Raw genomic sequence first — 17,468 nt, 5'->3', positions numbered from 1 at the left:
CCGCCATCACGGACTCCCCGAGCTCCTACGTCCTTCCTCCGCGGGTAGTCGATGAGAGAGATCAAAAAGAGAAGAGAAGAGTGTATGACATGTGTGTCCCACCTGACACATCAGCAAAAACCACTCCCCAAACCACCCAAGGAGTTGATTTATACCGGCTTTGTAAGATGGGAGAGATGTTATATCTAGTTTTGCAATTTAGGGAGACAATTTATCGAGGGGCAAGAAACGAGGGATGTCAAATAAACTTATTCCAATTTCCAAAAGGACAGGGCCGGCTCGTAGGCTGTGAGGAGCTCTGCAGGTAATGAAATTGAAATGCCAGTCTCCACCATATAAAGATTCGAAATTCTCGCGGCGCCCCCAATCGGCCGTCCAGGACCAAAACCCTAACAGCGCGCGCGATCCCAAATTCCCCAAACCCCAATGCGCAGGTGAAATTTTCTTTCCCTTGGGATATAGTAATATTTGTGTTACTGATTCGATTGGTTCGGTGCTCGCCGGGGCCTTGGCAGCGAGGCGTTGCTGCCGGCACCACAAACCGGCGGGGCTATGGGTCGCCGTGGCGGTGCTGGTGGCCGGGACTATTTGGCTCTTCTCCTCCTCCCTCAGCCTCATCGGCATCCAGGTGCGCTCGCCTCGCCTGCCTTACCAGCGCTTGCTTCCGTACTGATTTCGGTGTGTTGTTTGCCCTGGATGGATGGCGTGTAGGAGGTAAAGTAGATGCCATTTGGCATGGTTGTGCTTTTCCTGTTCATGCTGCACAACAACTTATTTTTGATTTAAAACACGCTGCTCGTTAGTACTCCATTCGCCAGCCGCCAGCGCCCCACGCCTGTCCACCGTGACGGGCGGCGGCGGCCTTCCCCTACCCTTTCTTCTTCCTTTTCCCCCTCTCCTCTTTTTCTCCGTGTTCTGTTCCACCCAGATGCAGTTTTGATCGGGAGGTTGGAGGCTTGGCTCGATGGTCGCCGCTAGAGTAGTTCTCTTTCTCAGTCTCCTGACTTTCTTTTCTTGTTTTTGTTTTCTTCTTTAATTAGTTATGACGAGGTTATTAGGATTAATGTTTGGCTATATATGTATATTCAGTCGGGGATATACATGCCGGATTTCTATCCATTTCTAAATATATAAACATTATATTTGGTAGATATGTGTCATTCTCATAAATGAATGCACATCCACCTTAGTAATAAGGTGAACACATGGGACACGAGCCATCTGCATCATAAAGATATAAACTAGTTGATAATCCTAAGCGTTGCATGCAGGCCTAGCAGCAATAACGATAGGAATAACACACGAAATGGCTAAAAACAAGGTACGATTATTAGCTTGTAGAGCATAACGAAATCTTAACTACTTAAAAAAATTAAATTAGTAACTTTCCCATAGTAAAAAAAAAAAAACATTTCGTCCGTCAAGTCCATCAGAGCGGCGCCCTCTGTCCCCGCAGGCACGATTACCACATCACGTACGCCGGCCAAAGTAAAAAAAAAAAAATCAAAGATCAGAGATCGATACAACATCCTAATCGTGTACTGCGGGCAAATCACAAAATCAAAGATCGCACATCCCGTTGTTCCATACTTCCATGCGGGAGTGGCAATGACAGTGAACAATAGGAGCTGAAAGATTTGACAGTCCTGACTTTTCTAATACCATGGATGTATATGAAGAGAATTTAGAGGAAATAATTGCAGTTAGTGAGGATGATTTGCATAGATATTATTCCAGCATATTTCCTGTCCATTGCAATGGAACTTTTTAAAAAACATTATAACAATCTATTTTTGCCATTACTTTCTACCCATCTCCTCTCTTAATTTCTGCAAGTTTTTTTTGTTATTATTATTATTATTATTTTTTTTTTGGGGGGGGTATGGCAGATTTATTACTCACTCCCATCAAGTGATTTTTTTTAAAGTACAAAAAATCAAGTCAGCGCGGCTCTGTTTATCATATCGTGGCACATAATATTTGATGGGTAAAGAATATATAGTGATTAAAAGAAATAACTGAATTTCCTGAGATAGAAGTTTGGTGCATCACTGATCACTTACATTTTCACTTTGAGTTTGTTTGACGAATAGATCGCCAGAAAAAGAATGGGCGGGGTTGGGAACGCCCTGTGGCGACACGGACAAATTACTCTTTGCAGCGACAACAACCATAACAATAGGGGATGAAACAAAAGCAAGCTTTTGGGAATCGGCATGGCTGCATGGGAGAAGATTGAAGGACATAGCACCTCTGATCTACTTGGCCTCCAAGAAAAAGAACAACACACTGCAACATGCCTCGACTGCAAACCAATGGCTACTTGACCTGGATCTGCCCACAAACGTAGGTTGGACAACGGATTTGATCAGCCAACTCATCAGTGTCTGGAGTGCAGTGCATACTGTCCAACTCGTTGAGCAGGAGAAGGACAAGATAGTATGGAAGTTCACTAGCCATGGTGAATATATGACGACGTCGGCCTACAAGGCGCAACTCCTAGGTACAACAACGACTAATTTCAACTATCTGATATGGAAGCCGTGGGCTCCACGCAAGTGCAAGACCTTCGTCTGGCTGATCATCCAAAATAGAGTATGGACCTCCGACCGATTGGCAACCAGGGGCTGGTAGAACGACTCCTTCTGTCCCCTATGTCAGCAGACCTATGAGACAGCTCTACATCTCCTCACAGGATGTAGGTATACTAGGAAAATTTGGGCGGAGATAGGTGAATGGACAGCATGCAGTCAAATGAACCCCGCCCAGTGGCAGCCAGCTTCATCTGTTTTAGAATGGTGGGAGGCCACTGCCAACTTGAAGGAAGCTCCAAAGAAAGCAATCCGCACGCTAACTCTCCTGGTCAATTGAGAAATCTGGAATGAAAGAAACCGTAGAATCTTTCAGCATAAGGAGCTATCATTGGGGAGCCTGCTGGCTAAAATCAAAGAGAAGGCCAAAACGTGGTTGTTGGCTGGTGCGAGGCATCTTGGTAGCTGGCTAGCTTTTTAATTTCTTAGCTTGCCTAGATTGAAGGTCCGAGCTGTGTTTCCTTTCATACTTGTAAAGTTTTCTCTATTCTCTATTCAATGAAATTGGCAGCTTGTTGATTTGTTAAAAAAAAAAAGTTATACTCAATGCATCTAAGCGGACTGTATATATACGATGCTTATTTAAATTTCTGCCAAATCATATCTTCTACTGACATCAGTGCTACTATTCAAGGATGTTGATGTAAATAAGTTGTGGAGAACTGCATATTCAAATGGTTGGAGAGCATCTTCTGCACCACGTACCTATTGGCCTCGTAAGTTCCTCTCTGTATCCTCCCAGAAGTTGCTGGTCCTGTCTTATGCCATTCAGGGTGATGGCAAAATGAACTCTGAAATGCGTTCTCTCTGCTTGCAGCCCCACCATCTGAATCTGAGAGCAATGGGTACTTGCGTGTCCGGTGCAATGGCGGCTTGAGCAAACAGCATAGTGCAGTATGATCAATACGAAAAACTTTGTCTCTAACGCAGCATGCTTCAGCATACAAATTTTATTTATTCATGGTAACATAGCTGAGAAATTTTGGATTATGCTGTCTTTATTTTGTAGATATGTGATGCTGTTGTTGTTGCACGAATCATGAATGCTACGCTAGTGCTGCCAGAGTTAGCCACAAGTTCATTCTGGCATGATGAGAGGTATGTAAGTCTGAAATGGTCTATCTTTTAATTAGGAAAATCGTTGCTGCATGTATAATTACCATAAACCCTGTGTTCTTTATGACTCCTGCCTCAACAGTATTTTTTCTTTCTACAAAGTAAAAGCAGTTTCCCCCCAAAATTCACTACAGAACTTCTCTTAGCAAATATTTTGCAGTTTGCATTAATTGATTAGTTTCATAAAGCTTTTTACGCCTATTATTGGGCATTGGATTACCATCAGGTATTGACATAATCCAAGTGTTTCATATAGTCATGTTGATTAACTTTGTACAAGTATTTGAGGCAGGTGGTAGTAGATAATTAGTAGTCAGGTTAATGGATATTACTCCGTCCATCCCAAAATATAGCTACTTCTAGAGTTCAAATGAGGTGTTTGTAGTGATGAAATGTCCAAATTGCCCCTCATCTCCACAACCCCACACAACTCCCACTAAACGGGATAATCAATGAAGGGTATTCTAGTCTTTTTACCTGTCTACTTATTCTCTATAAAAACTCCAAAAGTAGCTATATTTTGAGATAGGGGGTAGCACACTAATAGAATGCTGAAAAACTGTCTATAAATTAATTTATTCAAATTTGCGTGTTAGACCTTTTTTTTGGAAAGATTACTTCATTGTACTCTTGGATGATCTTTTACAGCTAAAATCCTGCCTGAAAGTTTGGTCCGTATGACAAATTGTGAACATAAGATGTAAAAGCTGTACATGTTTTGTTAAAAGATTATACTGTTGACAATCCTTACTATAAAAACTGAACCTGTTTTGTTAAAAGATTATATTATTCACACACTTGTAATTGCTTTTAAATCTTTACTTGTCTTTGGTTAACACCATCAGGAAGATGTTACTGTTTAAAATTACTATTTAGAGCTACACAAACCCAATATTAAAAGTTAAAACATCTGAACTTATTGCTTTAGTATATAATGTATGCTGCATTGCTTGTAAGATACTCCCTCCATTCACAAATGATGTTTCTCGGAAATGACCAGCGTATTAGTTACTCCCTCCTAGTGTCTTTTTGTTTCTCCATGTGAAGTATATGTTTCGGTGCAGGAATGCGCATGCGACCGTTTGCATGCAGGGCATCACTGCATCCCTTCACGCCTGAATCACACGTCCACCGAAGCAACAGTTTTGTTTCTTCAATGCACTGATTAAATGGATTAGGGGTCAATTTTCTCCTCCTTGGTTTTTGTACAAACATCTAATGCGCTATCGATTCAGAATGGAAGGACTTCTTTTTGTGCAAACATCTAATGCGCTGATCAATTCAGAATGGGAGTAGTTTATTTGGTAACTATGATGAGGTCCTGTTTTCTACATTTGCATGCAGTTCACTTATTCTATGGCTTTGTAATTACCTTGTTCAACTTTATTTATGTTGAATCATCCGCTTGATGGTACTTGGAACACTCCCATCGTTTACCCTCATAAGCCGGCCAAAATTTGAAGTTCTATAACTTATTTTGAAGTGCTTTTAGGGGTTTTTTTATCGTAGTTTGTTTTCCAGCATTTACTTTTAAATTTCTAAGAACATATATATGTAATTGTTTTTACAAATTATTTTTTGGGTTGCTGATAAGCCGTAACGGCCTATAATCAGCATGAGCCAAACGATGACTGTGAGTTTACTTATTTTTTACACTTATATGCTCCCAGTGGTTTTCTAGATATATATGATGTTCGGCACTTCATCAAGACATTGAAATATGATGTTCAGATTGTTATGAGCATTCCAAAAATCAGTGCAAAGGGAAATACCAAGAATCTCAGAGCCCATCAGGTGAATAGCACACTAAATTCAGTTATACTATAGCCACCTTTTCCACCTTTGAAGAATCAATTTTTCTACGTGCAATACTTATTGGGAAACGTTTCATCCTTACAGATTCTACCACCTAGATATGCACCAGTTACTTGGTACAGAACAGTTGCTATGGAGAAGATAAAGAAGCATGGGGCTATATATTTGACTCCATTTTCACACCGTTTGGCAGAAGAAATCGATGATCCAGAGCTCCAGAGATTGAGATGCAGGGTGAATTATCATGCACTACGATTTAAGCCAAATATCATGAAAACAAGCAGTGAGATAGTTAATAAGCTCCACTCAGAAGGCCATTTCATGTCAATTCATCCTTGGTTTGAGCTGGATATCGTTGCCAGGTATGACTGATTAAACCACTGTGTGATTGCTTAATGCTGAATCGTATCCTCCCCAAAATTCTTTATCTTTAGTCTAGTCTTATGAAAGTTTTCACAAGGGCAACATGACTTATGTGGAAATTGTAACATTTATTCATTCATAGATATCAAATTATTAAGATGAAGTCATAAACATTATCCATGAACATTATGCGTTATGGCCATTTTCAGTCCTTGATACTCTAGAGTTTTGGAAAACTGTACTCTTATTTAATTGAGTAATTTTGACTATTGTTGATAACCTTTACATGAAAATTTTATATATGCAGTTTTAATGTTGCTGGACACACACCTTACTTTCAAAATGAAAACTGCAGGCACTACGACTTACTTACAGCTGAATAGAAAATTCTGTTGAAGCATCAGGGAAAAAGTTATCCAGGAAAGAGATTTGTCTACAAGGAAAGAAGGCTCATTGGAAAGTTCCCTTTAATTCCAGAAGAGGTACTTAATCTTCTTGTTCCTGATAATTTGTTGACTGCTACTATACAATTTAATTTGTGTGCCCAGAATAAAAGTTAACTGTGCTGAATGGGGGTGCAGATTTAGGCTCAGTACCTAGTCCTGTAAGTATATGCTAGTACATTTTTTGCAGCTGAGCTCCATGGATACATTTTTGTATTTGCATTACATTTTTGTTTTAAATGACCAACAATTGGTTACAAACAATGATTATAAGGAGCAAAGCTGAAATGTGTATAGAAATATGGGAGTCACGCCTGTCTACCTTTTTGGTGCTCTGAACCACACAAAACCAGATTACTAGAGAACTTCTGCCCTTGGACTAAGCTGGACATTTGTGGTTATTTAGTTTGAGGTCCAAAAATAGAGACCTTGTTCCTGTAATGGAAGTAACCTAATGTTCTATCATTTTACATTGTAGGTGGGTCTTCTTCTACGTGCTATGGGATTTGACAACACAACAAGGATCTACCTTGCTCCTAGCAAGCTCTTTGCTGGGGATCGCCTCATGATCACGAAGCCATTCGAGGCCATGTTTCCACATCTAGAAAACCACAGTACGGTTGGACCTGGAACTGGAATGCTGGAAGAAAATACCCAAGGGCTAGCGTGGTCGGCAGTGGATTACATGGTCTGTCTCCTGTCGGACATTTTCATACCCACATATGATGGGCCAAGCAACTTCGCGCACAACCTCATGGGTCATCGCTTGTACCACGGTTTCCAAACGACGATCGCACCAGACAGGAAGGCACTTGCTAGGATATTCATTGACAGGGAGGAAGGCCGTGCATCTGGCTATGAGGAGAGGGTCAGGCAGCTCATGTTCAATGCCCATTTTGGCGGTCCGCGGAAGCGCATCCATCCAGAGTCTTTCTACACAAACTCATGGCCAGAGTGCTTCTGCCAGACAGAAGCAAGGAGCAATGCAGACCAGTGCCCACCCGACGATATGGATGGTGTTATTGAGAGTCAGTTCCAGAGTGAAGAAGATATAGAAGTGAAATTCATTAATAAGACTGACTCCACCAGCCAAACTGAATGGTTGGTGATATAACTAGGAAACTAATAGGATAATACCTCCGTCCTAAAATACTTGTCGTTTTGATTTTTTGTTTGTAAAGTTTGATCATTCTTCTTATTCAAAAAATCATGGAATTATTATTTATTTTGTTTGTGACTTGCTTTATTATCAAAAGTATTTTAAGTATGACTTATCATTTTTAATATTTACACTAACTTTTTAAATAAGATGAATGGTCAAATATTACAATAAAAAAGTCAAAGCGACCATTAATTTAGGACGGAGGTTGTATATATATTATTGCTCAAGGACAGATTGTTCATCACTCCTGGCTATGATGTTTTTGGAGGAAGGGTTGATGCCTTGATGGGTTTGAGATCTCTGCATGAGATTCTGTTAATTTTGAGATTTAGCTTTCGGGGTTGTGAATGGGTTTGGAGAGAGTTTTACTATGCCCAGAAAAAATAATATAAAATAAAATATGTGCTGCGTGCAAAATAAAATAAAGTCAAAGAAGTCATATATTTTATTATAATTCTTTGGGTGAGGGATAGAGTGATATGTGCGATAATGGTTGGACAAAAGTGAAATATAGTGTTGTGTTCGGGTTTAGCATATAACAATTTGGCGGTGGATTAGTAATTAACGAGAATCCACGGCACATCGGGGAATCGGGCGTGTAACTGCCTTGGGATAACTGTATGCCGTATGACAAATGCAGAAAGACAAAATTATAAGCAGTAGTGAATCCATGATAAAATATAGTAGGCTCAGACCTCAAAATACTAACTTAATTAATAGTACCTTTACGATAGTTATTCAACACAAAAAGAAACAATGAAGCACCTTTGCTAATGCGAAGTGAGTGATTGCATGAGCCATCTGAAACTAGTAAGTGAACAGAGTCACCTATACATATACAACTAGTGAAATCAGTGACAAATGAAAGGTAAAAGAACATTAACTAAAATGTTAATAATATCTTCTAAATACCTGCAATTCAATTATGGGGCAATGATGTGCTGATTTGTGCTCTCATGAGTTCAAAGGGTGTCACTTGAATTATTTGTAAAACAACACATAATTGTTTCAATTTGCGTATTTTATATGCATACGTTGCACACGATAACTCAAATCAATAAGCAAGAGTGAACAGGGTGAGAAATAATGAATATTTACCTAGTAGGTTTCAATCTTTAACTAAACTCCCAAAAAAATCGAGCAAAACCTCATGAGAAATAATGAATATTTACCTGATCGGGCAAGAACGAGAGGCGCCACTCTATTCTCGTGAGGGCTGTATATATGTAGTTAGCTCATAGGTGCCGTTTCTACAGCTAAAAACCGACACTTGCCTCTAACAGGTACCAACAGTTAGTACAGGGGTGAAGGCAGAAATGTGCCGGCTCTTAACTATGAACCGACACCTACCTCTTTGACCACAAAGGTGCTGGTTCTAGGGTGGGCCTCGTACCAACTAATCCGATGGGATGGCAAAGAAAAGATACCGGATTTTAGAGAAAAACCGACACATTTCTCCGACAAGAGTAATTGGTGCCAATTTTACGGTTTTGGCGAGCTGCCCCGCGCGCGCCCCGTTGGGGGGGGGGGGGAAGACACTACAGGTGCCGGTTATATCTACTCTGGTATCTATTTAATGTTTTGTAGTAGTGTTAGTACTCTGTTCAGTTAATCGGGAACCAACATTTCATATGTAGGACTGCGTGTATGCATTTTCATGATATTGCTAGCTCCTCGCGAATTATTGCTAAAACGTTTGCTTCTAAAAAATACTAGGGCAAATATATATGAGATATCAGAAAAGCAATGGTTGTACTCCCAACAATATAAGTATTTATAGGTTATTTAGTAGAGATTAATATTGAGGATAAAAGATTTTGAGCCCTCGTTAAATTCGGGATTGTTGGGGGTTGAAGGGTGATGGGACGTAAGATATAGTTGGATGAAGGGCTAATTTTTCGTTGCCTGAAATGCGTCAAGCAAAGCGTCCAGAGGATGCATGATCCAGTAGTTCGATCAGCGCGGTTCTCCAACCAGATTCAGAATGATTTCAATACGAGAACTGCTATATTAGTACGCTTGTTAATACTCCCTCCGTTTCACAATGTAAGCTATTTTCTATATTCATATTAATGCTATATATATATATATACACACACACATTGTGAAACGGAGGAAGTAGTGTACTAGCAAGTAGGCCATGTGCCCAGTTGCTCACGCCCGTCCGCATCCCAGGCTCGCGTGTGGTGTGGTCATCCATCACGACGGCACAACCTAACTACTAGTTGAAATAATCACCAAACTAAATTTAAGAGTAAACTAGAGATCAGCCAAATTTAAAACAATCAATCGCCATGTAGAGATTAAAATTTGAAATATCTAGTTATTCTTTTGGTTCAACACGCATTTACATTCCACATTTCTAAACTTGAACGTACCATCTACAAGAATCCATTTACCATTTTCTTCAAATATGGGAGGAGAAAATAAGTTGATTTGGAACATGCATTTTGAACATGAATTTTCGAATATATTTTAATCAGCATAATTATTTCTACTTTCTTTGAGATTATTCGCTTAATGACCGTATTTGTTTCGTTCATACCATCAATGCGTTTTACTATTATTACGCTTGGCTACTAGGCTATTATTTCTCTCCCACCTCTCAGGTAGTAATAGGTATATTGGCCATCAGATCTAGTGGAGTTACCAGCCAACATTAATCTGGGAGCACTGTAAAATTAATTTCTCAACAACAAATCATCACTTTTTTCATAAAAAAAAACAAACCATCACTTGTTTTCTTGGCACATTAACAAATCATCACTCTTACATGCATGTTGCCATCTGTACGTGAGACGCAAAGTACCAGCAGAAGTAGAACAGTAACAACCATATCTACCAATCTCGCATCATTTCTCTCGTCGGCAAGCTACAAATGTTTGGTGCGCGTGGCGAGACCTTGCAGAGACCACGGACTCCCAATGCCTCCATTTCCTAATGGACCTACATGGACTACATGCAAAACTAGCATTCTTGTCTCACCACTCATTCTGCGGTCTCTCTTCAGTTTTGTTTTGCGAATATGATTACCACTTGACGCACACAAGGGATTTGGTGTGTGTATATATATAATTAGATTTATTGGTGTTGTATAAAAAAAGAAAAAAAAAGAAAAATGGCTTAATTTATTTAGGAAATCATATAGATTGTATCCAAACCATTTGATACATATACCTAATAAAAAGGAAAAAGTACGAATTACCCTCCTGAACTATTGGGTGAGTACGAATTATCCCCCTAAACATGAAAACCGGACATTTTGCACCCTCAACTATCGATACCGGATGAAAAACCCCTCTCGAGCAGCTTTGCAAGCGGTTTTGGTCTACGTGGCGGTCTAGTCAGCAATTCATTTTTTTAATCAACGGGCCCCACCTGTCAGTCTCCAAAACTATTATCCCATAGACTACCGCATGCTTTGGACGCGTAGCGCTTCGTCTTGCGCAGGCCATGGCGCCACCGCATGCGGCCGATCGCGGACCTATGATGTCAATAATGGCAGCACCCTGCCCGTTCGCCTGTGAGCGTGGCACTGGCACAACACATGACATTGGAGCTACAGATCTTTTGGCGCGAGTCGTGCACCAAGTCTGAGCTTCTAGAATGAGCCTTGTCCTTCTCTTGCTGCATGATTAACCTTGTACCGTTGCCAAAGCTGCAGTGATGACGAGATTGACGAGAGCTCGGAGACAAAGATTGACGAAGCGGCCACTCGACGAACGGCGTGGTCGAGACCATCAACCTCACGGACGCGTCCCATCGTCCCTCGCGGAGAAGGCCTCGCGGTGACCGATGACGCGGCGCGCAACGTGTGCCGGGTGGAGTGCAACGTCGCGCGCCATCGTCGGCTTCGGCTGCGGCGGGGGCGTGGCGGCCGCGGTGCTCGCCGGGGGCCGGCCACAAGGTGGTGGTCATCGAGAAGGGCAACTACTTCACGCCGCCAGGACTACACATCCTTCGAGGGCCCGTCGATGAACCAGCTCTACGAGTTCGGTGGGTCCGTTCGTCACCACGATGAACGGCGGCGGGCTGCTCCTGGCCGGATCCAGTACGGTCGACGGCGGCTCAGCGGTGAACTGGTCGGCCTGCCTCAACAAGACGCCCGAGTTCGTGCTCAGGGAGTGGGCGACCAGACCACGCACGGGTTCCCGCTGTTCGCCAGCTCCGACTACGCCGCCGCCATGGACAAGGTGTTCGAGCGGCTCGGCGTGACGTCGGGGTGTACGGAGGAAGGGCTCCAGAACAAGGTCCTCCGCAAGGGGGTGTGAGAAGCTGCACTTCCAAAACATGCGGTAGTATATGGGATACTAGTTTTGGAGACTGACTGGTGGCCCCATCGTTTTTTAAATAAAAAAATTGCTGACTGGACTGCCACGTAGACCAAAACCGCTTGCAAAGCTGCTCGGGGGGTTTTTCATCCGGTATCGATAGTTGAGGGTGAAAAATATCCGGTTTTTATGTTTAGGGGGTAATTCGTACTCACCCAATAGTTCAGGGGGCTTTCGATAATTTTTTCGTCCGTTGTCTCTATTCATCCTAATTCCACCGGTAAGTTTCCATCGTAGCAACGTAGTTCCCAAATTCCAAATTTCCAAACCACCCTGAAAGAAAAGAACTCTAATCCACCTAAATAAAATCAGCAACTCCAATCCACCCAATAAAATCAGAACTCCCCACCCCCAAAAAAAATATTTCAGCAAAGCTCATTTAGATTCTGGCTAATTACTTACCAGTTTGGAGCCCTAAGTCACTGGCTGCCCCACACGGCATCAGCGTCGTAGCGTGGGGTTCGCCGGGACGCACACATCCCCGCGGTCCTTGCCGCGGCGCCACCCCGCTGGACTGTTGTCACAGCCACCATTGTCGGGACCTCAGTTGTTGGAGTCTGCTGGCGTCAACTTCAGCCCACATGTGTACCTCTGAGCTCCTCCACCGGCTTCCACGCCAGTTTCCTTTAGTCGAGCGCCGCTGTCGCATCAGGATCCGCGCCACAGCAGCTCGACTTCCTTTAGATTTGCCATCCTTTGTTTTCTTGTTCACATACATACTTATTGCATGACTTGCTGAGTATTCTATATACTTACCTTGCAATAATCTTCAGCCTCAATTAAAGAAGGATTCTGAAGGAGAAGACCTTCGGTTTAGATTCAAATTGAGCTGTTTATGGGAGTGGAGTTGAAGCTTGGCTAGATTTTCTTTTTCGCTGCAGTTTTCTTTGTGGTGAGGACTAAGTGACTCTTTTGTAAGTATTTATCACAATAGTTTATTTGGTAATGTATATTCGAATTGTTGATTTGTATATCTCGGTTGATTTATGGACGAGGGATTAATGCACAAACTAATTTGAAAATTACTAGTGAATTTCTAGATGTGATAGATTACATGTATAAATTAAATTATTTATGTCAATATTGGATTGGACTTATCTTGAAATTCAAATTTTAGAAAATGGGAGCCATAATCGTGGCAGTCATTTAACATAGAGACTGTGCTGCATACTGGTACTAAAGCTTTACTCCCATATAATAAGTGATGGATCGACCGACCGCGTTTCAAGGTTCAAGTTTATATCACCTTGCTGTTACGGTTGTGTACAGTATTTTTGGTTAGGAAGCATGTACTTTCGTATGTCAAACTTACACCAAGTTCAAATAGTAATAACCTACCACAATACTATCTTCCTATATAGTTAATACCCACTAAGGAGCATTTACTCCTATAAAGCAAGACATGTTAGAGAAGTCACCTCATCAACAATTTTAAGTAATTAGATCATATTAGTACAAAGATAATAATCGTTGGATTAAAAAGCTACTTATTTATCCAATTCAATTATTTATTAGTTATCCATTCACCTCCCTTTGCTCCATCTCACAATTGCATATAGCACTATTACATATTTTGTGCACAACACCATATTTTCCGAATACAACTCAAATTATTGTTTAATATGTGTGTTTTATTTTATAATGCATAATAAGATAGCATATAATTATTTGATATCATTACCTGAATCTATTTTTAGAAAAAACTTGAGTGAAGTAGAGAGATGCAAATTGTCTAACTATAACGATACCCATATTATACATGAAAATAATATTTATATATTATAACAACACACAATGACACTTGGAAAAAGAAAATATAAATTGTAATAATATAAGGCATATACAAATCTACATCATCGTATATTTTTAAAACTATGATTTTGTTTGAAGATAAAACTATAAAACCTGCGGCAAAGACGCGGGGTGCCAACTAGTTACTTCTATAAATAAGCATGTGTGAGGCCATATATATCATCCGGAACGATAGATTAGATGTTGATGGTTTCCTATTCATTCTAATTGCTTGTTGTACTGCATGCATTTGCTGACATTATTTTTTCTTCAAATAAATTCCCAAAACGACGCGGGGGGCTAATACTTAGCATGATATATTACTGTTCCTCAAAGTTTCATCTGCTACATATATGGTTTTTATAAAACAAGAGAAAGTTTTTTGTCTGCTCTATCACCAGATACTGACTTTGCAATCATGTGTTCACAATGTTGCCCTCTAAAAATTAATCAAAATGTAAATTTGGGTCTCACTGTAAGTCATACTTGAGAAGTGCTTCATTGACTTCTACATATCTGTAAATAGAAACACGTTTACTAGGACCACAGGTTGATGTTACATAGTCTAGGATGATGAAAATGACCTTGTTCATTTCTATTGTCTATCTCGCAAACACAAGCATGATCCCCGCTTCTAAAGGCTTGGCTACAATTTACAATTTTTTTGCGAATACATTTTTTTTTGAAGCAAATGACGGCATGAAATCTGCCGGATATATTAGGAGTTTTTTGCGAATACATAAGATGTGTATAATTGCATCTATAGAGAAGTAAGGCATCCAAACACGCCAAAGATCAGCACGAAGTATAGGATCAAATTAACAACACCAAAACCGACCACAAGGGCCGTTACACAACCAAAAATAACTAAAATAAATGGCCCTAGCTGGGGACCATAATTAGGGAGAGCCTCTTTGTCCCGGGCGGCTTCCTCACTTGTCAACATCAAGTTAGTTGATAAACTTAGAGATTCATTGAAGACACGATCGTTCTAATGTTTTCAAATAGACCAGGCTCCAAGGATGATCAAGTTGTTGAGACCCTTCCTGATAACTCCACCATCCAAACCATTGATTCGTCTCCACCATTCATCAAAGTTGACATCCAAGGTTGCGGTGCAAGAGCCCCAAGACTGAATGTAGTAGAATGGAGAACCAAAGTTGTCTAGCAAATATTGCTTGTCCCGTTCCATATTATCAGACGTTTTGGCTTCTTCATTTTTTTCTAGATTTACTAACATCTATATGAATTTGGATACATTACATCGATTAATGTATGAACTTATTCGAAATCCTAACATCTTGTAATGCGAAACAAAAACAGAGGGAGTAGTATTTTTAACTAAATTTTATCGAGATGTACCAAATTTTACTTTAAAAGATGTGGTACATCCCCATATATACCGAATCAATAAAGACTGTAAAATCATTATTTTTTTCTTGCGATAATGATTTCAGGGTTCGATGAAGTTTTATGTTTTTCTAAGCATTGTATTCTATGTAAAATCAAAGTGTGTTTGATTTTTATTCTGTGATGACCAATTGGCATCAGAGATTATTGATTTTGATATTTGGAGTTTATCGGCAAAGTGGTTTTGGAGATGATTGGATTTGCAGGTGATGAACAGGGATAGTTGATTGTCGGGTCTGATCAGACCGGGCATTGGTTGCCTGTCAGACCGCTCGAAACACGCCGGTCTGACCGGCCGACTCTGTGTCGGTTTTGGTTTCGGATTGTTTCATTGGATATCCGTGGATAATTCATGTTTACGACTTGTAGATGGATACTATGCGTATGTAATTCTGTTGTTTGCTATCAATGAGTCAAGTTGGAGATAGCTTGTGCTCAGAATATGGTTTCTTGTATGATTCATGTGTATAAAGATCAATGCATGTAGTTGGTGAAGATTCCATATGGCATACAATAGAGGTATTGTGTGCGTACGGGATGCGGAGTTGAATTTGGAAGGAGTCCAAATTTGATACAATTGGAGTTTTTAAAGTTGGTTTCTTGTACGGGAATGTTTCCTAGTGGATTAGCACTTCTAGTACAAGTTTGGTTCGTAACTTTAGGTTGCCTACCTCGGGTATATATAGAAAGGGAGGGTGTTGTCTCCCGGTATTGCTTTAGAGAGCATTGAGTTGAGAGAATAGTTAGGGTTTCGAGTTTAGTCAAGATTTTCGTGAGGAGTGCTGTTGTTGCACTTTATAAACAAAGAGAGAAGTAATAAAGTTGTCATATACTTTGAGATTTCTTCGATTTGTATGTTCGGGTTTGGCGGTTCAACCGACAGGATACCGGCGGTCAGACCGGTGGGATAGCAGCGGTTAGACCAGCGGTAGGATCAGGCGACTGCGGCTACTTCGGGGTGGTTAGACCGGGCAATCTACTCTGGTCAGACCGACAGCATTGGCACGGTCAGACCGGCAGATTAACTGCGGTCAGACCGATCGACATCGATTCGAGGGTAACTTTTAATTCTGCTAAAAGTTTTCGTTTTTGGATAATACAACCATTCAACCCCTACTCTGGTTGGCTTAGTTCTTACTGCTCGATCCTACATTGTATTGTACCATCTATTTTTCATGTTTATTTATATACAAATCGCATTCATGAATCAATTCATTTACATCAGAAGATAATATATTCTGCTGGTGTGTTCTCCTAAAATTAAATAAAGGAGAAAGCATTAATTAAGTTCAAAGACTGTGTATATATGCTGCCCGGCCGGATGTGAAATTTCACAAAGCCACCCTTCTGTGCGCTAAGATGTGCTTCTATGCATAGGAGTGACTGAATCAGAGCTGGCAGGGCAACGTTGGGTTGGCCTTGCTAAGCATATCGAGTAATCAATCATCCCTCGGACTCTATCTGTAGGCTATGGCGCGCGGCAGTGGTTGGCAAAGAATTTTGTGGCCACTGCTTTCTCTTGCACTATCGAGATATGCAGAGATGAGGCGATGAGCTGCACAGGGATTTTCCTTCAGTGGACAGCACGGACTCCTGATGCCTCCCAGTCACATTGTAGCATGAAGCTTCCTAATTGCACGTCGTGCCTGCAATAGCGTTCCCACACTACTCCCACTCCCCTAGGGTTATAAGAGTAGAAGAGATAAGACACTTTTACTTGGCTCGATTAATCCGTGCATTAATTTCCATAGGACAGATGGGACTTAGGCGGTGTTTGGATCCAGGGACTTAACTTTAGTCTCTGTATTTAGACACTAATTTAGAGTATTAAATATAGACTACCTACAAAACTAATTACATAAATGAAAGCTAATTTGTGAGACAAAATTTTTAAGCCTAATTAATCCATAATTAGAGAATGTTTACTGTAGCATCACATAGACTAATCATGGATAAATTAGACTTAATAGATTCGTCTCGCGAATTAGTCCAAGGCTATAGATGGGTTTTATTAATAGTCTACGTTTAATATTTATAATTAGTGTCCAAACATCCGATGTGATAGAGACTTGAAAGTTTTAGTCCCATCTAAATAGGGTCTTATTGTTGTTGGACTTGGTTATCAAGACTAATGCACAATTATTTATTAGTTTCGCTACCAGGAGCAAGATTGTGCTGTGCATACATAAGAATTTGGGGCGCCGGCGGTGCTAAACACGAAAATGAACAGCAGTTTGCATCCTAATGTAGTTATTTGATTTTCTTTACTAAGCAGAAAATTAGAATCTTTAGTCCTAAAATGTGTGTTCAAATTATCATCCTAAGCTATAATTTTTTGAAGCTCACATTGTTATCATGGAAGAGCCTATCGAAACCAAAGAAAAATAAGCATGTTCCACTCAAATTAGTAGAGTAACAATGGGCGAACATGTAAAAGAAATGGAAT

At 40.5% G+C, this 17,468-nt stretch overlaps 1 protein-coding gene and 1 pseudogene across 1 annotated transcript; both read left to right on the top strand.

The window, feature by feature from the left end:
* Positions 1–3,177: 3,177 nt before the first annotated feature.
* LOC136351212 (O-fucosyltransferase 1-like) lies at positions 3,178–5,402 on the top strand (the record flags this gene model as incomplete). Its single annotated transcript, XM_066311737.1, has 4 exons — positions 3,178–3,307; positions 3,409–3,485; positions 3,601–3,689; positions 4,772–5,402. Coding segments are annotated over 4 exons (351 nt in total), but the record flags the coding sequence as incomplete, so codon positions are not given.
* Positions 5,335–7,809, top strand: LOC4341118 (O-fucosyltransferase 1-like; annotated as a pseudogene).
* Positions 7,810–17,468: the final 9,659 nt, after the last annotated feature.

Source organism: Oryza sativa, chromosome 6 (genome assembly GCF_034140825.1).
Source record: "Oryza sativa Japonica Group chromosome 6, ASM3414082v1".
NCBI classification, from domain to species: Eukaryota; Viridiplantae; Streptophyta; class Magnoliopsida; order Poales; family Poaceae; genus Oryza; species Oryza sativa.
This window is presented reverse-complemented; position numbering and strand designations above follow the sequence as displayed.